The 23,077-nt window shown below is 46.0% G+C and overlaps 1 protein-coding gene across 4 annotated transcripts in view; it reads right to left on the reverse strand.

Annotated features, from left to right (window-relative positions):
* The window catches only part of AMACR (alpha-methylacyl-CoA racemase), a 421,886-nt gene that overhangs the window by 367,032 nt on the left and 31,777 nt on the right, over window positions 1-23,077 (reverse strand). Inside the window, exon 1 of one of the 4 annotated variants that reach the window (XM_085630860.1) lies at window positions 16,163-16,301. The exons of 2 other annotated variants lie outside the window; for them this stretch is intronic. Coding sequence is in view for 1 of the 2 variants with exons in the window: in XM_085630841.1 (XP_085486967.1) it covers window positions 15,949-15,966 (18 nt within the window). In the remaining variant the exon portion in view is untranslated. Of the gene's footprint in view, window positions 1-15,948; window positions 16,073-16,162; window positions 16,302-23,077 lie in introns of those variants that run through there. One more of the 4 variants, XM_085630841.1, reaches the window with a different exon arrangement.

Here is a 23,077-nt window from a genome sequence, read left to right on the forward strand (position 1 = left end):
CCAGGGAGGGTTCGTCTGCAGGATCTTTCAGCAGATGCTCTACCACACCATTCACATACAAAGAGAACAGGGTGGGAGCCAACACACAACCCTGGCGAACCCCCCTCTCCACCGGAATTCTATCAGTTTTTTCTCCATCTCTGCCCCATCTGATCTGTGCATAGGTGTTTTCATGCATCCTGATGACAATGGATAAAAGGTAATACGGGACCCCTAAATCAGTGAGTACTCTCCACAGGGTCGCTCTCGGTACGAGGTCAAAGGCAGTCTTTAGGTCGATAAATGCGAGATAAAGACTGCCCTTGGCCAGGACCACGACCTTCCAGTACACTAGCAACAATCTAAAGGCCTGTTCGATTGTGCCAGTACCTGATCTGAAGCCTGCCTGGAGGTCGGAAAGGATGCTGTTTTCCTCAATCCAGTGGAGTAATCTTACCAACAGCACCTTACCGACGACCTTTTGCGTTACATCGAGGAGGCTTATAGGTCTGTAATTAGATGGATCATCCCTAGCCCCTTTCTTGAAAATGGGTACGACCTCTGCACCTTTCCATGAGGCGGGAATGGGTGCACCTCTGTTGATGGCATTAAGGAGAGTGTGGATCAATTTCCCCCATTTCTTGATGTCAAAGCGCAACAGGTCCCCAGGAATGCCATCGGGGCCAGCGGCTTTTTGAGGCCTGATGGAGCTAATTGCATGTTCAATTTCTTTAATGGAAAAAGCACGAAACACCAGCTCTGGCCCTCGGGCAATACAAGGAGTAGGCGGGGATAAATTGCCGGCGGGATGATCGAATCCCCTAGAAGGGGCAACAGAGTTGATACACTCCAACAACTGGACTTGTTCTCGATGAGACGGAGTTGAGGCAATATCACCATCATGGTTGGAATATAATTTGGCAAAATGAGTAGTCCAAGCCTGGCTAGTGATATTTCAAATTATAAGCTCGTTGTCTGGTCTGTTTCTGGTTCTAATTATTTCCCAAAAGCGTCTAGAATCCTTCCCGGAACTAGCCTCTTTTAACGTAGACCAATACTCTGAGTCCCATTCTTTTTTAGCGTGTACCAGGAATGCATTATAATTTTTCCTGGCTGCCTGAACCTCTGCTTGAATTTTGCTTTTGACAGCCTGGATTAGAATAGTTTTGGCCTTTCTGCAGGCAGGTGTGAACCATTCCTGCTTACCCCTAGAATTTCGCACTACAGTTTTCTTCCCCACGCAGTTTTTTTTAAAAACGTTTCCAATAGTTTCCAGAGTTCCCTCAAAGATAGATGTTGTCCTCTCTATATGTGAAGGGGCTGGGTCAATAATGTCCAGTTCAATTTGAGAAGCCATAAGCATTGCATTAATAGAATTAAGCTTGGCTTCATCCCCTGCGACCATTTTCCACTTTAAGCGCCTCCCGCACGGCGCGACAGAGATAGTATCTGACGACCTGGAGGATAATTTAGTCGCTTCATTAGGCCAGGGATTCTTAAGAGAAAGGGAAAGTGAATTATGGTCGCTTTCAATTGTAGGCAAAACTATCATGTCCCGTACAAAGCTCCAGAGGGAGAAATCAAGCATAATATAATCAATTCTTGAGGTATGCTTGTCTCTGTTGTATGTGACCGCTCCCATGGAATCGGAGTTTGTGCGGCCATTAGCAGCTCTTAAACCGAACTCCAAAGAAAGAGCATTCAACTGGATTGCTGCTTGTGTCCATTTTCTAATCGGGGGATAGATAGGGTTGGAATACCCCATCTAGCATCGTCTTCACCGGGGTCAGAAGAATCATCCGTTGTGAGAGGCTCATAAGTACAATTGAAGTCTCCCGCGACCAGGATTTGGGTTGCAGCTATGTTGTTCCTGAGTTCCCCTTCAAGGGAAGCCACTGTCGGGGACAATGCTCCATATTTAGTGCCTCTGGCATAGACATTATACAAATCAAGGCTGGGACCCAGATGGGGGCCTCTTAGAGAAATGCCTAGGATGTCTGATGAATTAATCTTTTTCCTGTCTATTCGACAATTCAGGGCGATGTTTACCCATATAAGCAAGCCACCAGATGGTCGGCCTTTGCCATTCCTGGGGAGATTGGCTGGGACAAAGTATGTAACGTAACCAACCCGATAGGTCGGTTCGAGAGACCATGTCTCCTGGAACAGGCAGATCATGTGAGACTCCACAAAAGCACTCCAGTCGGGTAAACACAATTTCCTTTGAATGCCCGCTAAGTTCCAACTTAGGATCTTTATCGTATCCAAAGGATAAGAATAGATTTTAGGGAAGCTAGGACAATCATTGGAAGGTATGGGGACAACAGCTGTTGAAGTTGAACATGGACTTATATGTGGAACCTGCGGAAGATCATAAATAGCAGGGTTCTGGATCGAGGGGATGAGATTAATATCTGTAAAAGTATTTTGAGGGCCATCAGTAGACAGCGAATGGCTGTGGGGGATATGGTCAGAAGCCACCATGCCCTGTCTTATAGATGGTGATGGTCAATCCACCAAATCCAGGCAACTATATCTATTGGTCAAAGGCAAGTCACTCCAGCCTAAGTTGGAGGGTACCATCCTACCCCTTTGATCCTGCCAGCCATCCCACGCCCTACTGCCAACCCTATTGGAGTCCTCAGGGCCATCCCTTCCTAAGTCAAGGTAGCGATTAGAGGGGGGATAAAAGAAGGAAAGCCTTCTTGTCTCAATTCCATCCTGCTTGGCACTTAAGCCACGGCGGCAGATAAATTCCGCCGTGTATGGGTTGTCAAAATTTACAACAACACAATCCCCACAGGTCCGTTTTTTTCCACTACCTACCCAGGACATCCTTCGTACCATTAAGATTTTACTTGCGCAAGAAGGCGGGAGCGGTCTGTTATGGGTAAGCCAGTGTTGGACCTTATTTTTTAGGGAGCCCAGGGGTTCCTCCGTATTAGACCTTAGGCCCGGGACACCTGTCAATATGACAACGTAGGGGTCAGCTTCAGGTGGTAAGTTTAAGTGCTGACCATTCAAATCCCTATCGTTGTCAGGATTATTCATTCCCCCAGGAGATTTAGATGGTAAGGAATTCAAGTGTACAATTGGGGGTTGGGGTTTGGCTGATTCGACAGCCTTCTTACGTTCACCCACAAGTGGCTCAGATCTTTTATTCGAATTGTTAGGTGGTAGTAAACCCGTCCCAGTGGGTGGATTGATGGGTTCCCTAGATACAGTCATCTCGCCTCCTGACCCTGCATTAAGAGGGATAATCGACGAAGATATGTTCCTAGATGACAACAATTTTTCAATGTTCAGAAGTGACAGTTCTACAGGTCGTAAATAAGATTTAATAAGTTCATCTATTCTGGACAAAAGAAAGTTGTTGGCCTCACAAGTCTTGCACCCCTCTCCCAATCTTGTAGATACCCCAGGTATGATTGAATTCAAGGTGGAAACTGGGGCATCCATCGGTCCTCCCTGTGTGAGAATACTATTTCTGTGTTGGCGAGTAGTAGGGGCTTTTTTGACAAGTTTGCGTTTACGCTTGTTTGCCTCCCTAGCCTTCTTGGTTTTAGGGATAGCACCTTCCCCATTGCCCCTTGATACATCGGTAGTCGGGGGCGCCTGGCCAGGGCTCCTAAGGAGGGCTGGCGTCCTCGCGAGGGTCATGCTAGATTGCGAGTCTAAGGATATCAAAGATGCCGAGAGATCGACGGTATTAGGAACTCCATGTGTCTCGGCCTGTACTAACATTAAGGGCCTAGACTCCCTAGGGTTTACAGGAGACTTGGATAGAGCTAATGCACCTAAAGAAGAGCGTCTTGCCATAGCCAGATCTTGGGACACCCTACGTTCTAGAAGTGATATGCCTTGGTTGATAGCCTCATTCGCTCTGGTGATATATTGGTCAATTGGACCTGTTACGTGTGTTAGACCATTTTTGCTACCCCTCGTCATCATTGTGCTGCTTTACTTGGATAAGCTGAGACAGATCTGACTCAGAGAAGGGATAACTAAACACCAAATAGGAAGTGGCAATCAGTAGAACAACAGTTGGAGGAATAGTACTTCCAAGTTAGAAGATTCAAAAAGGATTATCAAAAAGGAGTGTCCGAAAACAGTCTTACCCGAACTTCTGACGGGTTTAGGCAAGTCCACTAGAAGACAATACTTGATGGTTGATGGTTGATACGTCTGCAGGGCGCTCTCTTGCGTCGAGAGTCGTTGGCGCTTTTTGGAAGACAAGCTCCCTTAGGGAACCTGACTCAACCTCTGTGCCCACAGTGATGGCGTCGCTCAAGTCCGGGATGGTTAGTTCCGAAGTGCCGTTCCCCTCACGGCGTCTCCGAAGGCGTCCGCCAACACAGCAGAGGAAAGAGGCAAGGAGACACCTCGCTGGAGCAGCCGTTCCCCTCACGGCAGGTAAGTAACAATGGCAGCAGGCAGGTCCCACAAGGAAAAGCGTCCCGCGCTGCGGTGACACCTGGCGGCCTAAGTAGTGATCCGGCGCTGCCAGGTGTCGTCACCGCAAGCGCCGCTCGCAAGGGATGCCGGGATGGTTAGTTCCGAAGTGCCGTTCCCCTCACGGCGTCTCCGAAGGCGTCCGCCAACACAGCAGAGGAAAGAGGCAAGGAGACACCTCGCTGGAGCAGCCGTTCCCCTCACGGCAGGTAAGTAACAATGGCAGCAGGCAGGTCCCACAAGGAAAAGCGTGATAGCAGTGTTTAGGACCCTGGTCATCAGTGGGGCCCAAAGATCTATATTACTAAGAAAAAGGTCAGGGGGAATTCCATCTGGGCCCGGGGCTTTATTCTTAGTTAGACTCTCCATCCCTGCCGTGATCTCCTTGAGGGTAAATACTACCGGAGGAGCCTGACTTGGGGTTACTGATGACTCTACGTGGGGACCCGATTCATGGTTATACAGGCTCCTAAAGTGTGTAACCCACTGCTCCGGGAGGATGTTAGCCCCTATCTCCGGAGAATCATTTTCTTGAAAGGTCGGTTTATTGATGATTCTCCAGAACCCCGCTAGGTCCCTTCTTTCCCCTGCCTCTCTCAGATCTGCCCAAGCTTCTGCCTGCAGGGTGAGTTTCCTCCTTTTGGTCTCTTTTTTATATTTTTCTCTGCATGCCCTGATTACTTGTGGATCTCGTGGTTTTGACTTAAGGGAGCATTTCAGTTCCCTCAGTGCCTTGGAACAATCTTTATCAAACCACCGGGGATTGACCAGATTACGCGTGGGCGCACTGGACCTTAGTAATCCGTCTATCAGGTTGGCAATATGGTTAAATGCTTCTAATAACCTTGGTCCCTGGACTTCCAGATCCAAACATTCATTTATGGCCAGCAGACCCTTATCGCTCAGGTTTTTATAGAACTTTGCCCCATCTATTTTGGACCATTTCAGTCTCCTGCCTTGATCGGTGACCCTCTCCACGATTGAACGATGGGCATTGGAGCCAATACCCGCCCTATATGCGAGCATTAAAACAAGCGGGTTATGGTCGCTGAAAGTGTTCCAGTCTATCCCTACACTGACTACTTTATTAACCAGGGATCTCGAGACCAGAATATAATCTATAATAGACGAGCAGCCCCTGCCCTTAAAAGTTGGTGGGAGTGTACCATCCGACTGTGGGTCTACCATATTAATGGTGTGCTCTAGGTCGTACTTAAGCCGAAGCAACCTAAGAGCCGACCCAGTAGGCGAGTGAGAAAAATGCGGTCCCTTCTCAATTGGGCATTGCGCCCAATCTGTGTTCTTTTTGACCAGTGCCGGACAAAGGTGACAATTAAAATCCCCCACCACAAGCAGTCCACCAGACGGTCCCTTATTCTGGGATATGATTTCTTTTCCTAACCTTTGGTCGAGTTCAGTTAATACCGGGGTGTGGCTATTTTCTATCTCGGTGCTATATATGTTAAAAACAGAGAAACGTAACCCCTTTCCCTGGAACCGAACCGCCTGTATCCCATATGAGAACCAGTCTGGAAAGGACCAGGTGCCTGGCAGGTCTAAATCTACATAGATGGACAAACCGCCCATTGCTCTCCCTGAGCTAGATTTTCGGGCGGGAACAAAAAAACACTTGTACCCCTGCAGATGGTAGTTATTCTCCACAGCCCATGTCTCCTGTACACATATAATGTGAAATGTTCTAATGAAGTCCACCCATTCCTTATTGTTGAATTTGCCCGCTATACCCGCTATATTCCATGAGATAAGTCTCACACCCTCTCCACTCCATTCAGCACCCCCCTGGGCCCTTGGTCTTCTTTCCCACATTGATCTTTGCATTCCCTGCCCATGTCCCCCTCCTGTCTTGTCTACAACTATTTCCTTTGGCACAACGCAGTTTGATTCCCACTCACCAACCACCTGGATTTGCTGAGCCTTGGATCTTTGCTCCTCCAGTCTTTCTACCGTACCTCCAATTTCTATACAACCCTGGGGGGCATTGTCTGTCTGTCAATCGACCCCTTCAAGGCCATTTAGGCAATGGAACCGGTTATAGGAAAAAAAGGGTTGTTCAGGTCGGCCAAAAAACGGCCTAGGGTTAAAGGCCTGGTGACTCCCCCTCCTGCCAACCCTCTCCCAGTTGTCATGAGTTTGGGGTTGCTGAGATAGGACTGGGATGATGGGAAAAAAGAACGACACATGGAGGGTTTGGATGGTGGATTCCCTAGATCTGTTTTTCCCTTGACATATATGGGACACCGTTCCTGTGTCCCTAAAACTCACCAGTATGCAGTCCCCTTTAATGGATTTTTGTGTTCTTCCCACCCATGGTACCCTTCTTACCATTATAATTTCGTTATTAAAGTGTGTCGGGAGGGGTCTATTTATGTTTAACCACTTGATTACCCTACTTTTTAGGGCACAAAAGTCCTCCGTTTCACCTTCCTCAAGTGGGGGGACACCTGCCATAACGACAGTAAAAGCATTGGTCTCTGGAGGTAAATTGGGTCTGCGTGGTCTCAGGGTGAGCTTCATTAAAGGGGTCGGGGTGCTCTTGTCTACCGGCTGTGCCGGGGGTACAGATCCTAAAGGAGGGTTGGGCATATTGGTGTTAGGGGGCTTAGCTGTTGCAGGCTTTGGCCTTGTGGGTTGTTGCGAGGGTGCCACATTCACAGCTTGTGGAGGGACTGGATTGGCGACACTATTTGCCGACTGCTTAGGGGCTACAGTGGAGGGAGTGGACTCCGATTGCCTTCCCTGTCTGCCAGCTGGAGTTTTCAGACTGCCCAATGTGGCCTCTAAAATGGTTAGTCTGATCTCAATCTTTTTAATACTCTCGCTGATCGGTAATAACAGGGACCTTAGCAAAAATTCTAGGTTTCCCAGCGGGACAACAGACAAGGGAATATTAGCAATACCAACTCCTGTGTCTTTTATCATAGTAGGAGCTGGATCCTCATGAGCAATGGGTTTAGGGTGTAAATCGACCAATGGTTTCTCTACTAATGTGAGGGTTTTTAAAAACTTCCCAAAATCCGAGTGTGGAACCTTGGGTTTGCTCTTTCCTTGAACTCCCCTCGATTTCCTCCTGCGTTTATTTGGAGGAGGTCCAAAGGCTACTTGTGTGTTAGTTGGCTTAGATTTAGTTTTCCTAATCTTCGAGGCTGGAGGGGCCGGAGGGGGTTGGGACACTAAATCAATGGTCACCCTTGGGGGGCTAGAACTAATTTCTGGGGCTATACTCAAGGCTTCAACTGGTGACATGTTAGTGCAATCCCTCAGCAATAGTGGGACATCATCAATTCGGGACAACTCCTCCCTTGGTAAAATAAGTTGGTCTCCGAGGGGCGTGTTTTTCATATTATCTATTGAGCGTCTCCGTTCTGCCCTTAACCTGGACAGATTACACTCTTTGTCCCCCTCCCCCACTGCCCGGGAGAAATAATTCTCTAGAGTCCTATTCTTTGCTCCACCCGGTTTTAGTGGGGTGCTCTCCCTTGCAGGGGACGGCATAATGTTCACAATAAATTAAACTCGGCGGGCGGCTCCACCGAGTGTAAGAGACCAGGGGTCGGAAGCACAATCCAAGAGGGTAGGCCCAGCCCGGCCACCTTCGGCCCCGGACGGCCACAGACGGTCCCGCCCTTGTCCCGGGCTTCTCCCGGCGCCCTCCCGCGTGCTCCCGCGCCGCGGAAGAAGCTGCACCTGATATAGGGGGAGGGTGCTTAGGGGGCGTGGCCAGCAGGGAGAGCGTCCAGGTGCAGGAAATGATGGCAGCACAGGGACTCCTGGGCAATGGAGTCCCTGATCCTCACCTGGCGCTCGCAGCCCTGCTCCCCGAGATTCAGGCAGCTCCCCTGTCAGGAATCAGCAACGATGCGCCCAGGCACACGGGCGAAGCGGGACCCGCGGAGCGGGTTCCGCGAGGTGCAGCCGCAGAACAAACAGCCCAACAGGAAGGACCTCGCAGGACAGAGCTCGCGCTCACAGGTCAGTCAATGTCTCCCAAAGAGCTAGGGACAAGCAGGCTCTTTTCAGCTGTGCTTAGGGGGCGTGGCCAGCAGGGAGAGCGTCCAGGTGCAGGAAATGATGGCAACACAGGGACTCCTGGGCAATGGAGTCCCTGATCCTCACCTGGCGCTCGCAGCCCTGCTCCCCGAGATTCAGGCAGCTCCCCTGTCAGGAATCAGCAACGATGCGCCCAGGCACACGGGCGAAGCGGGACCCGCGGAGCGGGTTCCGCGAGGTGCAGCCGCAGAACAAACAGCCCAACAGGAAGGACCTCGCAGGACAGAGCTCGCGCTCACAGGTCAGTCAATGTCTCCCAAAGAGCTAGGGACAAGCAGGCTCTTTTCAGCTGTGCTTAGGGGGCGTGGCCAGCAGGGAGAGCGTCCAGGTGCAGGAAATGATGGCAGCACAGGGACTCCTGGGCAATGGAGTCCCTGATCCTCACCTGGCGCTCGCAGCCCTGCTCCCCGAGATTCAGGCAGCTCCCCTGTCAGGAATCAGCAACGATGCGCCCAGGCACACGGGCGAAGCGGGACCCGCGGAGCGGGTTCCGCGAGGTGCAGCCGCAGAACAAACAGCCCAACAGGAAGGACCTCGCAGGACAGAGCTCGCGCTCACAGGTCAGTCAATGTCTCCCAAAGAGCTAGGGACAAGCAGGCTCTTTTCAGCTGTGCTTAGGGGGCGTGGCCAGCAGGGAGAGCGTCCAGGTGCAGGAAATGATGGCAGCACAGGGACTCCTGGGCAATGGAGTCCCTGATCCTCACCTGGCGCTCGCAGCCCTGCTCCCCGAGATTCAGGCAGCTCCCCTGTCAGGAATCAGCAACGATGCGCCCAGGCACACGGGCGAAGCGGGACCCGCGGAGCGGGTTCCGCGAGGTGCAGCCGCAGAACAAACAGCCCAACAGGAAGGACCTCGCAGGACAGAGCTCGCGGTCACAGGTCAGTCAATGCCAGAATACTCAAACACGTGAGGCTCCCAGCGTATATCTCCCCTTGGGTGCCCTGTCGGAGGATTCTTCGCATTAGGCTAGATGGGGAACATATACGTCTTGTCCCTGTTCATCACCAGCCCTACGATGTGTCTAAACCTTTGCCAGTTTCATTGCACACTGCATGCCACTATCTAGGTCTCCCAAGTATCAGTACATGTCATGCATGTAGCGAGATTTCAAGTGCAATCCCCATGTCTGTAATTCTTATGTGTATTAATCTCAGCCAGATAAGAGGTTTCCAGCGGACCCATCCCCAGCGCAAATAGCAGCAGAGGGAGGAAAGCCCTGTCACGTTCCTCTTCATATCTGTGCTACTGCTCATATTATCTTACCAGCTTTAACTCTTGCCGCTGGGTCTACGTACAACAATTCGATACATCGAATCAATATTTGCTATAATCCCATTTGGCTAGCACCAGTGAACACTTTGCGTATGTCTATTGATACGACCGTGGGATATATTTGTGCATCCAGTTTTGTGTCCATGATTTGGAGAAGATGCCTTATATTGGGTGAGGTGCTGCGGCTTGCCAAAAAGACACCCTGATCCGCATACATGAGATCAGCTAGTTATGTCAACAGGCAAATGGCAAAAATGTTGCTTAGTATTTTATAATCGATGTTGATCATCAACAGTGACCTAGAGGCAGGCCCCTGCATCTCGAGCCTCTGTACCTGGTTTGGGAAAGGGGACCAGAAGAGGTTTGCGTTGGGTGCCTAGAAACCTACCCTGATAAAATTTCTAAACAGTACATTTCTAATAACCAGGGGCTAAATGTAAGGAATTTGCCTCATAAAATTCGACTGGTAGGATGTCAGATCCAGAGGGTTGTCCTGAGGCTAGGACAGCAATGTGACCTCCCCTTTAAAGTCCTCTCTTTGTTCATTGAACAACATTGCTAATGCTTTCTTTAGTGTATTGTATTTGCTTAATATTGTCAGCCACCTGCATTATGGTACAACTTCTTTGGTCCTATCTAATGAGCCAGACCAGTAGCCTACCTGTCCTATTCACGTCTGCATGCCACAACTCTAGGTATGCTACATAATCATGGTGACTAAGTTGCTGCATCAAGTTCAGTATGCTGTCCAAGTAGTGGCTGTGTTTCCTGTTGTCCTCATCAGTTTTTGTGGTCTTCTAATTTAAGGGGCACAATTAGCTTTCAACTGTGGTCAGTTATGCAATGAGAGTTGTCAAAAATCTGTTGCTATATCTGCCCCTAGCACAACAACCTTAAAAGCCTCCCATCTGGATGCTTGGTTTGCTGCTGCTCCTAAGGTGTTTTCAAAGTACTTATCTATTTCTGCTCTAAATGATGGCCCTGTAAGTTGGGTCATCTAGTAGTCTGGACTGCAGGCGTCAAGTCAGGATCGCTGGGCCGGTGTACCATTTCTGTAAACAGACCACTACCGGTTATCGTCAGAGAATGTCCTGCCTAAATGTTCTGTGTGGATCCAATATGGGAGCAAATCAGCATTGCTGTAGATGTTATCTAGTCTTACATAGAAATCATGCACTGGCAAGCAAGATGAATAGATTCCTAGGCTGGGGTGTGCTCTATGCAAAATATCAGTTAAGGCCCAGTGTTACCACCAGGTTGCCAGTGATCTTGCTGTACTCGTTTGCGGAGTCAGTGCCAATGGGTGGTGGGATGTGACCGATCTTTCTGCACATCTTCCAGTTTGTTAACATCACCACCTAATATCATTGGGGCACATCTGAGTTGCAACTGTATTGTCGGTAAGGTGTCATAAAAGTTACCCTGGCTGGCACTGGGCACATACACACTGGCCAAGAGTATTTCCTCACTGTCCAATTGGCCTCAGAGGAAGATGTATCTGCCCTCGTCGTCCACCAGCGGTCTAAGTACCGAAAAAAAGGTGGCCTGGGCCTAATACCGCTCAGTGTCCCTTGTGCGAATGCTGAATGCCCAGCGCTGAATACCTTGTACTGAGAAGCTGTCCCCTCCACTGTCTAATTATGTTAACTGCTTCAGCAGCAGTGAAGTGCATCTCCTGTAGAAAAGAGAGGTCTACTCCTCTGCACCGCAAAGAGGTATGAACATTGAATGGTTTATGGTTTGGGTAAACTGTTCATACCACTAATGTTTCAGGACATTATTGTATGTGCTGTGTGGTTTCATTTCATTATCATGTTCTCTCCAGCCATGTACAGTGCCTAGCATTTTAAACATACATGTCCGCACCCGTTTGTGTCTCCCATGCACTTCTGCCCTGATTGAGCAACAAACATTTATTGCAAATCCCAACTAAACTCCCCTTCCTAGGGCAGTACAAAAAGGAAACCATGTCCCGTCCAAAACGCATGTAATTCAACAAATCAACTTTTGATGGAGTACTGCTTAGGTCAGGCCATTGGAGGGGCGGAACTATGGTTTCATTTCAAGATCTATACTTGCTCAGTCACATGTTGGCTGCTAATCATTGGTTACCCACCTTCTGTGCACAGGGTATGCCCCTTCTCACCCAATGCTAGTATTAGTAATAGTTCTCTGGGGTCTTCCCCTATCTAGTCTAATAGGTAAAGGATACAGTGCTGCCACAATAGATCATCTGCCATTTTTTTGGGGTGATTGCAGGGCAGACTTTGTCCCAATGGACAGTTGTGTCTGTATCTCATTCAGTGCCACATTGAACATCTTCTGTTTCTTGTTGTCCATTTCTCCAGGTTGTCGAGCACTGCACAGGCAACATTAGGCATTCCTCTCTTACATTCTGTGCTTTCTGAGCCAAGGGAGCAAGGATTCTTTGGTCTGAGTCTGTCCAAGCTTTGGTTTCCGCCGCTGAAACGGTGGACCACCCCTATCCTTTCCAGTCTGCTTTATTAGCCAGTCCCATGCTTCCTCGGGGTCTTCGAAGAATCATGTCTTATTATTGAGGATAATTTGAGCTGTGCTGAGGATATGAGGGCATACTTGATGTTGTCTGCCCTGCTGTCTTCGCTTTACTTCTGGAAAGTTTAACAGTCTCTTTGTACTGCCAGAGTGTAGTCCAGAAATAACATGACCCTGGCTTCTCATACCTCAAGGTGATCTGTTTTCCATGCTGTGGCTAGGATAAGAAAGCAAACTCTATGTGTGAGTTCTGTTACTTCTTTCATGATAGATGCGGTGTGAGGACGTCTAGGCATGTTTCAGCATGTCTCACCTTGCTAGCTGGTTTCTTATAGTCCTTGCATATTAGATTCATATCGATCACAAAAGTATTGATTTTGTTCTTCAGTGTTTCACAGGTGAGTGTGATGGCTACAAACAGGTTATTCAGTTTGGCTTGTGTTTGAGATTCACCCTCACTACTCAGATCGGTGTCTTCCTGCCCATGGCTTGATATCTGCTCCCCTTCCTTTGTTCCATTTCTGTCTTCTGTTTTTCTGGAGCCCTGGTTGCTACTGGGGGGCACACCGCCGCACTTTGTTGCTTGCACCGATGATCAGCCTCACAAAGCACAGTATCATACGTTTTACACACCCGGGGGTGAGGTGGCTAGGGGTTGGGGTTCAGCCCTACAGATTAATGTCATCGCACAACAAACAAGTATTGGAAATGCAATAGGTCTCGCCTTTGATTAAGTTAAAGCCATTTGCTTTGCTAATGGTATTGTATTCTAGTTTTGCATTATTTAGTGTATATTTGTGATATGTTGTAGTTGTATGTAGTTAGAATTGTTTTGTTAGCTGTGTAGTAGTTTACAGCATAGCGTTAGTTGGCAAAGAGCTGTGTTTCAGATTTGGGAGATGAATGAATAGAAGAATAGTATGTGTGTTCATTTCGTATAGTGAGGATTACAAAAGCATGAGGCAGAAGAAAAGGGGCGAGGGGAGAGCGAATATATGCTCATATCACAAATATACACTAAATAATTCAAAGCTAGAATGCAATACCAGTAGCAAAGCAAATGGCTTTAACTTAATCAAACGCGAGACCAATTGCATTTTCAATACCGGCCCCCTGTAAAAAAAAAAAAAAAAAAAAAAATCGGCAGAAATCAGCCTTAGAAAACCGCTCCGCCGCACAACCCTCTCTCCCCCAGGGAGTGGCGGCCGAGCTGTTTGCCAGGGCCGGTTTCGGTTTTCAGTCCGGCCCTGTGAGGAACGCATCATAATCATTACTGGGCACCTCCTATGTCCTTTGTTTTTAACCTCTTATAAGCAGGGCCAATGGAAATATGCAATTGTGTGGTAGGGGGGGAATTATAGATATGCCGCAACTGCCTCATAATCAACAGATTTTATCAACAAAAAAAATGGTTTCTAGCTCAAACGGATCAAAAGTTACTAAAATGTGTTTGTGTTGCTATGGAGTGGAAGGCCCTTTGCACAGCTGGACTCCACACCTTTCCATGGCTTATTGCTAAGTTTGGAGGTTAAGCTGGTTCAAATAATGTCCAGACAGTCTTACCAAGTTTTAAAAAAATGCCGAAATAAAGAAATACTATTACAAGATGTGCTGCATTATGCTGCATAATTTGCCTTTTCTTGCCACATATACTCAACCCTGCAGCATAATTTTTGCCCTTTCCTGCCACATAATCACAGTAGCCCTACTTAAGTGACAGACTACCAAATTGGACGTAAAAGGAATTTTTATGTTACCTATCCTAATACAACAGCTCACACAGCGACTCTTTCACCACCGTACAAAGATGAAAAGACTCTGCGAGCCCAGCAAGAGCCCGCCAAGTACCAAGATGGTGCTGGCAAAGGAGCAAAGGAGCAACAACAACAGAGGGCTTCCTACACCTATATAATTCAATTTTAGGCACTATGTCCATATAATAAGGCAATGCCCACATCAACGGTGTACAAAAATAGATTACTTCATTTATTAGATAATTTTTTCATTTTTTTGAGAGACATATAGATGTCTATTTTAAATCGAGTGATACATTAAATGTAATATATATTAGGTCACAATAATAAGAAAAAGTGGAACATGTCATCAGCAACACACACCATAATGACATTGAATAAATAACATCAAGACATAATGAAAATGCAAGAAACTAAAACAGTGAAGACAGAAATCACAAAAGAATTTAAACAAAAAAATAGACAAAAAATGCAAAACAATACAGCATAAGACAAAACACAAGACAAGCGCCAACGCGCGTTTCGGAGATCCTATATACTCTATATAGGCTCCTTCCTCAGGGCATATGGGATAAGTCTTTCAAAGGGCGACAAGTACTAGAGACGAGTTCATTTCCAACGTCAAGTGGTGAGGGTGCTGGCATAAATTCAATATTCACAACCGTAGGTCTGTGGGCAGAAAAACCAAGGTAAGTACTAATACTATATATTTATATTAATATGTGGCTGGAGCAAAATAGCGTGAAAGGAATATAGACTAGTCGAAAACTAACCCAAGAGTAAAAGAGTTTTCGAAACACCGAGTCATGAAAGAAAGAAGATGCAAATGAAAAAGATGAAAGAAAATTAATAAAAAAGAAAGAAGAAGATAAAGGGGTACCGATCACCTCTGTGAGAAAATGTACTGAGCAAGCACCTACTTGGAAAATTAATCTTTCAATGAAGGCACCAAGACTGAGATGACTTCTAAAGGTATATTTAATAAATCTATATGGGAAATAAGAATTAGTAATTAGCGATAAAAAAACAACAGATAATGGACACAGCTAGGCTGTGAAGTACAGAGGGTGATAATTTACTCTGACAACTAGGACTACTAATATTTAGGTACGAGTCGTATGGAGTTAGGAATGTATAGAATGATAAATGATATTTCCCTTGTAGTATTTGACTCGATTAGCACAATGAGGGGAAAACAACAACTTCACATAAGGCGCTGGTCCGAAACAGTAGGGAAAACTCGTAAGATAGTGGAAACACCAATTATACCAAATGAGACTACAGGGATAAGACTACTAATAACGATAGCCAGAGCTGATAATCTAGTCAGAACCACTTTAATAAACCGTACGTCTCACGGGCAAAAATATTATAGAAAACTTATATCGGAATTCAAACACTTACCAATATTTAAATAACATGGAAGTTGGATCAGTATCTTAGCCAAAAGGTTAGGGTAGAGAATACACCTATATAGGGATAGTAGAGCCAGAAGGATTCTATCGAAATATGGTTATATAGTAACACGTTGCCAGAGTTACCTAAAAATACAAAATTAAAACGTGTTATGTTGGGTATAGTGTAATCTAGATAAAAAAAACACAGACCGATAGCCCCAAGTTCACTTACAAGGGCCCGATCTACATCTACTAAAGGTAGCGTCCGTGGGATTCCAAGAAAAGAGAGAGTCCTTACGTGTAAATGAACCGCAAGTCTCAATGGGGTGGACGGCAATGTTATTTCTGAAAAAACAAAATTACAACTATAGAATGAGAAGATTAACCAAAGTGGTTATGGCTAAGGCAACTCGTTGCCAGAGCTAACTAAGAGTAAACAATTAGCCCATGTTATACTAGGTATAATGTAATCTAGATAAAAAAGCGGACCGATAATCCCAAGTTCACTTACATATGGCCCGATCTGCATTTATTGGAGGTAACGTTCGTGTGGTTCCAAATAGTGAGTCCTTACATATGCATCTTCCGTAAACCTCAATGGGATGGATGGCAATATTATTTCTAAAATAACAAAGTTACAGCTATAGAATGGAGAGACTAACTCGAATAACTATAACTGAACTGGAGGTGACTAAAATAAATACTGGGGCCAAAGTTTCACTTACCGCAAAGTAGCAATGTTCGGGCTAAAGGATCGGCGGACTCTGCATCCTGACGGTAAACGGGAATACACTGGGCGTCTTCCTTATAAGGAATACCCAGAGGGCAAATACGTGTGTAGCACGAAAATAGAGGAAGGACTCTGAATGTCCAAAAAAAAGTGCAAATGAAGTAGGGGAATAGAAAGAGGACAACCACGGCCTCAATGCGCTTCTCAACATGACCAAAAAATGGATCGCCATGTTGGAAAAGGTTTATCAGCTAAAAGAAGAGAATATATACAAACCACATATGGTGACAACCAAATATGTAGTAGAATATAGCGTCATAAGGATGTATAGCATATAAGGACGAATATCTATGCTTGCCAATGCTGAACTAAGTCCTAAAATTCTAAGAGGGCTACAACCACGCATCCCTCTAGTGTACCACACCGTATTCATTGGACCTTAAAGGATTGCATTTTCCCACTGAATGTGCTCATTCAAGCCCCTTTCCTGAGTCTGAAGAACATATATCCAAAACACTTCTCTTTTACGTCTTAGGGCATCAATATTACCATCCCTAGGCAGATGGACATGTTCCAAAATGATCCAACGAAGATCAAGGATGGTATGTTTCTTTTCAATCCAGTGTGAAACCAGGGGGGCCCCAGGGCGTTGGTTGGAGATGGCCGACTTGTGTTCACTGAGTCAAACTCGAAATTCCCTGCCTGTTTCACCTATGTAACCTTTGCCACATGGGCAAAGGCTAAGGTAGACCACATTTTTAGTGCGACAATTGGTCATATCTTTGACGTTAAAGATCCTTTTGTCCCACGTTAGCTTGTTTATTACAATGGCGAACTGGCAAGCATGACGACAGCCGCATTTGTGTGTACCCATGATGGGTCTAGTACCGGTAATAGATTTCTGGACAAAAGAGTTATTGACAAATCCTTTTGATTTGACCAACGAGTTTCTCAAATTCTTATTGCGTCGAAACGCAAAGATGGGTTTAGGGAGAGTCTTTTTACAGTGATCAGAGTTAAGGATGTGCCATTCACTGTTGATGATTTGTCTGATCTTATGGTCAATGTTCGAATGAGTGGTGACACAGACCAATTTGTCTTCAGTTTTAGTTTCTTTATCCTGCAGCAATACTGTTCTATCGTAGTATTTAGCTCTTTTGTAGGCATCCTTAATCAGTTTAAATGGATAACCTCTATTACAGAATTTTAGTTTGAGTTGTTCAGCATGCAGATCATAGTTCTGTATAGTGGTACAATTCCTGCGCAATCACAAAAATTGGCTGAACGGAATGTTGTCTTTTTGACTACGAGGGTGATAACTGGAGTATTGGAGAAGAGTATTTTTGGCTGTGGGTTTCGTATAGAGGCTGACCTCAATTTTCTCATCAACAATTTGAATCCAGATGTCAAGGAATTCAATTTTAGTTTTACTAATATTGGGACTAAATTTGAGATGAACATCACAGAGATTGATCCAAAGGATAAATTCATCTAGCTGTTCTTCTGGGCCTCTCCAGATGAAAAAGAGGTCATCGATGAAACGATGCCATCTTAGAATGTTCTCACTAAATGGGGCTATCTCGTTGAATATAAACTTAGCTTCAAATTCTCCCATATAAATGTTGGCTACATTAGGCGCACAAGCCGCGCCCATGCTTACTCCTTGTATCTGTTTAAAGACTTCACCATCGAATTCGAAATAATTTTCTTTTAGAACAATGGCCAGACATTCCAACAGGAATAACCGATCACCTGGGCTATATTGCTGATGAGGGTTTGTTTAACCGCTTCTAAAGCTCCTATTTGTGGAACATTAGTATAAAGGGCTTCTACGTCCATAGAAACCAAAAAGTCGGTGTGGTTGTTGAAATGAGTGCCCTCAATTTCGCCAATGAGATGTCCCATATCTTTGATATATCCCCGAAGGTTGGATGCCAGGGGTTGGAGAAATATATCTAGATATTTGGATAGAGGCTCAGTAAGTGCCCAATGGTAGATACAATGGGTCTAAATGGGGGTAGAGTCAAGTTTTTGTGTATTTTAGGAACCCCATATAAAATGGGTATTCGATGAAATTCTGTATTTAGATAGTTGAACTCTTGTTCACATAGAGAACCTCTATCAAGGGCTCTCTGGGTGATGTCTAAAATATCATCTTTAATTCTTCTTTCTGGGTATGACCTATGTTTGATGTAATGCTCAGGGATGTTGAGCATAGCCTGAATTTGTTGTTTATATGTGGAACTATCAAGTACCACAATGCCCCCTCCCTTATCAGCAGGCTTAATGGTCATCTCTGAGTTGTTGGCCAGTTGTTTAAAAGCTTGATATTCCGAATAGTCTAGATTGTACTCAGGTTTGGATACAAAGGTGAGAAGTTTCTGTATTTTAGAACTCACCACTTTCTCAAAAACATTGATTTCGGCCCCAACCTGATCTAGGGTGGGCGTGAAAATAGATCTGGGCCGAAGTCCAGTATAGTTTTCGTCAATATGAGTAGGTCTATCCTCGAAAAATCTTTTGAGTCTAATTTTACGGAAAAAAGACTGGATGTCAGTAGTCATTTTAAAACGGTCAAGGTAGGTAGTGGGGACAAACGTAAGTCCTTGAGATAACAATTTGAGGGCAGGTATGTCCAATTCAATTTTAGAGAGATTAAAGACTGGGATGGTTTGTGGGCCTATAGCGATGTCTTTTTCAGGGGAACCATCTAGTCCCTTCAGTATAATTTCCTTGGAGGTAGAGGGGACTGAAGCAAATGCTCTGTTGGTGGATACATCAGGAGGGGTGTTCATGTCATATGTTGCTACTATTCTCTCCAATATTGGTTCCTGCGAGTCTGTAGGAATTGTGGAGAATTCTCTGATTGTTGATAAGAGCCCCTCTCTGGTTTTCTGTATCGTGCTCTCGTTTGGTCTTGTCTGATGCCTAAAAAATGGGCATTTCTGATAGGGCCCTGAAAATTGGTCCTTCTTTGTCCATAGTTACCAAAGGAGCAGCTAGATTAATTATGCCACCCATGGCGACCGATGCAGCCAAACCCGGTGCGAACCCGGTGAGAGGGGGTGCTGTGTTTAAAAATAACATGGTTTTAAAGCACCTGCTGCAGAGTTCCTTGTGTGTCCAGCTGTTTTCAGGCAGCAATAAAAATGTAAAGATAATTATGGTGATTAATGTTCCTTCTGGAAAGAGATCAGAGTTTTTTTTCTAACGGCCGTTTTGACTCATCACAAAGTAGCACAGAGGGTTAATGAGCCTGCTGTAAAAAACGTGTTTCATGCGGCTAACAGAAGTGTAATTGAACTATGAGTAACGCTATAAAATATGAAATTTATGTAAGAGAAGGGCTATGGAGAGATGAGGGGCACTGTTGGAGGGTGGTAGCAAGGGAATTCATGGAGACGCAGGTCACAGGAACTCACCAAACAAAAACACCCCTGAGCGTGCACACACACTCGCACCAGCCACAAGAAAACACCAGTCAAAAACACAACAGATCCTGCACACACACTCGCACCAGCCACGGGAACACACGAGACAAAAGTACACCGGAGCCTGCACACACACTGGCAACACAACGTGAATACACCAGCAGTTCCGGCAGCCCAGGGTGGCATTGTGCAAACTCCAAGACACAATAAACACATATGCACTGCACACACACAAAGGCCTAGATACAAAGAGCACAAAACATGTTCAAAACAGCTGAAACACGCCACACAGCCAGCAACACAGCCTCACACCTCTAACTGCGAGGCCTGCGAGAAGTGGTAAACTCCCCAACCACCACCACCCAACCATCAACACCCCCACACCCGAGATCCAGCCATGTCCTCACCATCACCAAAACCACAGCAGGACGAACACACAGACAAATCCAAAAACACATCACAGGACAGCCCAGAACCCTCGGATCTGTTTGGAAAGGCGCTACAGGTAGCCAGCGCTATTGGCAGTCTATGCGCTACACCCGCGCAGGTAAGGTGAAGTTGTTACTTACTAGACATGAATGGATTCAGGAAGCACAAGTCTAGGATACAGCCGCCGCCTCTATAAGCAATCACTGAAGGGCAGAGAGGTCAGAGGTCAGCTGCTGTCCGGGTCTCAGTGCGGCCACTCTTGGGGGGGGGGGGGTTCTGCCGTAATTTTAAGGCGGGCATTTCAACATACAAAGTAGTAAGAGGGGGTCCTTTGCAAGCATGCAGCATTGTAATATTATATATATACACACACATACACACGCACACACACACACAGCACTTCTTAGCAGTGGTACTATACTAGTGTCAGCACGTTGGTGGGGGGGGCATGCAGGGTGAACAGCAGCTGCTATATTTCAGTGGGGCCTAACAAGTGACCCCCATGCGGTTTGTCACACCTTTACCTAATCTTGGTTTTTACATCAACAACACTTTGCAAAAATAGGCTCCAATAATATTCAATATTAAATGCCAAACTACAAGTTCCAGAATGCAACAAGCTGTTGACCAAAGAGTCATGACGGAAATAGGCATATTATGTCAAGGTGCCCCTATGAAGGCCTCCTACACTACAACCCGGGCTTCTCACGAGGCCTTCGATGCTTGTAGGGGTCTCCTGTACTGGTTCTATTCAACAGGTGCAGATACCAGACGGGCCACTGTCCGTTAATATGTACAAGGGTGCATCCCACCCCCCTCACATACACTCTTCGAGGTCTCGAGTCGATCCCTTGTCAGGGAGGAGCACCCCATACTCTCCTGTTGCATTACTCAATTTTGTGACACTCAGTCATTACTTTTCATCAATATAAAAACAGAGCACTACGAGTCCCAGAATGCAAAGGGAAAAAACAAATGAGCAAACCACCCTCAGGGACAAGCAACAACCCACAAGCGCTGCAGAACCTTTGGAAGATGGAAGCCCTCGCAGCACGTGGTGCAGTGAAGTAATCAGCCAAGGCCGGAGGGGTTTTTAATCCACTGGCACTTCCCCGGCGGCCGGAGACCCTGGAAGCTCCAGAGAGGGGAGTGAGAACCCGACCACAGAGGGATGGAGAGAAGGAGAGAAAAAGAATGGATTGAAAGAGATTGAGCGAGGAGACAAAGTGAGTCGGGTAGGATTTAGCATTTTCCCCCAGATCTGCTTTGGTTCCCCAGTCCGGCCCTGCAATCTACAGGTTGCAAAACGTCCCTTCGTAAAAATAAATACCTCCTACGATACACGAAGCTTAAGTTTGTTTCGTGGCAGGTGCGAGTTGCTTCTCTTGTCTTTACAAATCTAGGACTTGTAATTTTTCGTTTATAATTTGGAAAAAAAGATGGAAATACCTCGAATCTACAGGCAAAACATTTGGTCCGAGTTAACCAATCACGGCTGAGGTGAGGCGACCCAAAATGTCAGACAGAGGAAAAGAGAGAAATAAAATGCATGTACAGACCTCAAGGTCTTCCCTGTCCAGAGCAAGTAATTAATTAGAAGAATGTGTTCTCCTTTCCAAACTGAACTCTCTAATCCACCCCCCCCCCCCTTCACTCCGTCCATCACAGCCCTCGTTATTTCGGTTGTCCAAAGTCCACAGAAAACCATGTTTCCTGCCCCGGGCGTTCATTTAACAAATCCGTGCATTCTGGGAGTTTTGCTCAAGGTACATTCAAATTCCACCAACACATCTAATAGCCAAATAACCATGATTTATAAAAGAAAGCACAGATGGCATGATCAGACAACCCTAGCCATTAAAATTAGAGAATCGCAAAATGCAATGTATGTATGATTTGTTAAAAATTTTGAGAAGCCTACATATTCCTTATTTGTGAATTGCAAATTAAGATTCGCAAATAAGGAATACCTTCACATTCATTCCTATGGGCCAGGAGGCTCATAGGAATGAATGGGAAGACATTCTCAATTTGCGATTACCAATTAGAGAATCGCAAATTGAGAATGCAATTTCAAGGTTGCAAGGATGCCAAAAGGACACCCTGTTGCACCCCTGAAATATACATGTGTGCACATCTTGCACACATACATGCCCTAAGGGCATGTATGTGCGACATATGGCACTTTAAAAAAAAGTGCTTTTTTAAAGAAAATCGCAAATTGCCACCAACTTGAAGTTGGTGGTAATTTGCAATTCTTTAAGGACAAATAGCAAATTTCTGGTGCTTCCAGAATTACATGTAAGGAATCGCAATTTGCAATTCCTTAATTGCATTCGCAAAATAGAGAATCGCAAATTTAACAATTCTCTATTTTGTGATGGCCTTTTGGGATGATACATCCGAAAAGGCTTTTTCCAATTTGTAAACGGGCTGATTCTGAGAATCTGCCAGTTTGCAAACGGGAAAAAAGACTTGATATATATGGCCCTAAGCTCTCAAAAGTTTAGCAAATAGCTAATACACAATGAAACTGAAAATAGTTTAACCTACCAACTCACAGGCTTACATCCATGATTTAGGGCCCGATTATGAGGTTGGTGGGATGGGGTCCGCCATTGCTTTTCAGCCGTCCTCCCCGCTTCCTTGGCAGTTTGACTGCCAGGTTACGATCAGAGCAGCAACAAGGCGACAAGACTGCCGCAGTGATGCCGCCTCTGCCGATACTCATGCTCCCACGGCATGACAATTGGAGGCAGCTCAAGGAGGGAGTTGCCACCAATCTTCCTGCTATGCAAATTAGGATCTGCCTTTCCACCGAGCTCTTGAAGGCAGTAAATAAGGGGATAATTGGTCGAATTCTGGCCTAGTCTCTCTAACTTTATAAGCACATTCAAAGTGACAGGGCGTGCATTGTCGCCTGTTCTATGGGGGTCACACTGTCACTGCATGCAGCGCCAATACAGGAGATGGAGTGTGCAGTGCTCCCTGTGCCATGGAACCACAGTGCAACTGCACACAGTTCCTGCTGTGTTAAAGTCACACCGGTG

This window comes from Triturus cristatus, chromosome 2_1 (genome assembly GCF_964204655.1).
Source record: "Triturus cristatus chromosome 2_1, aTriCri1.1, whole genome shotgun sequence".
NCBI lineage: Eukaryota > Metazoa > Chordata > Amphibia > Caudata > Salamandridae > Triturus > Triturus cristatus.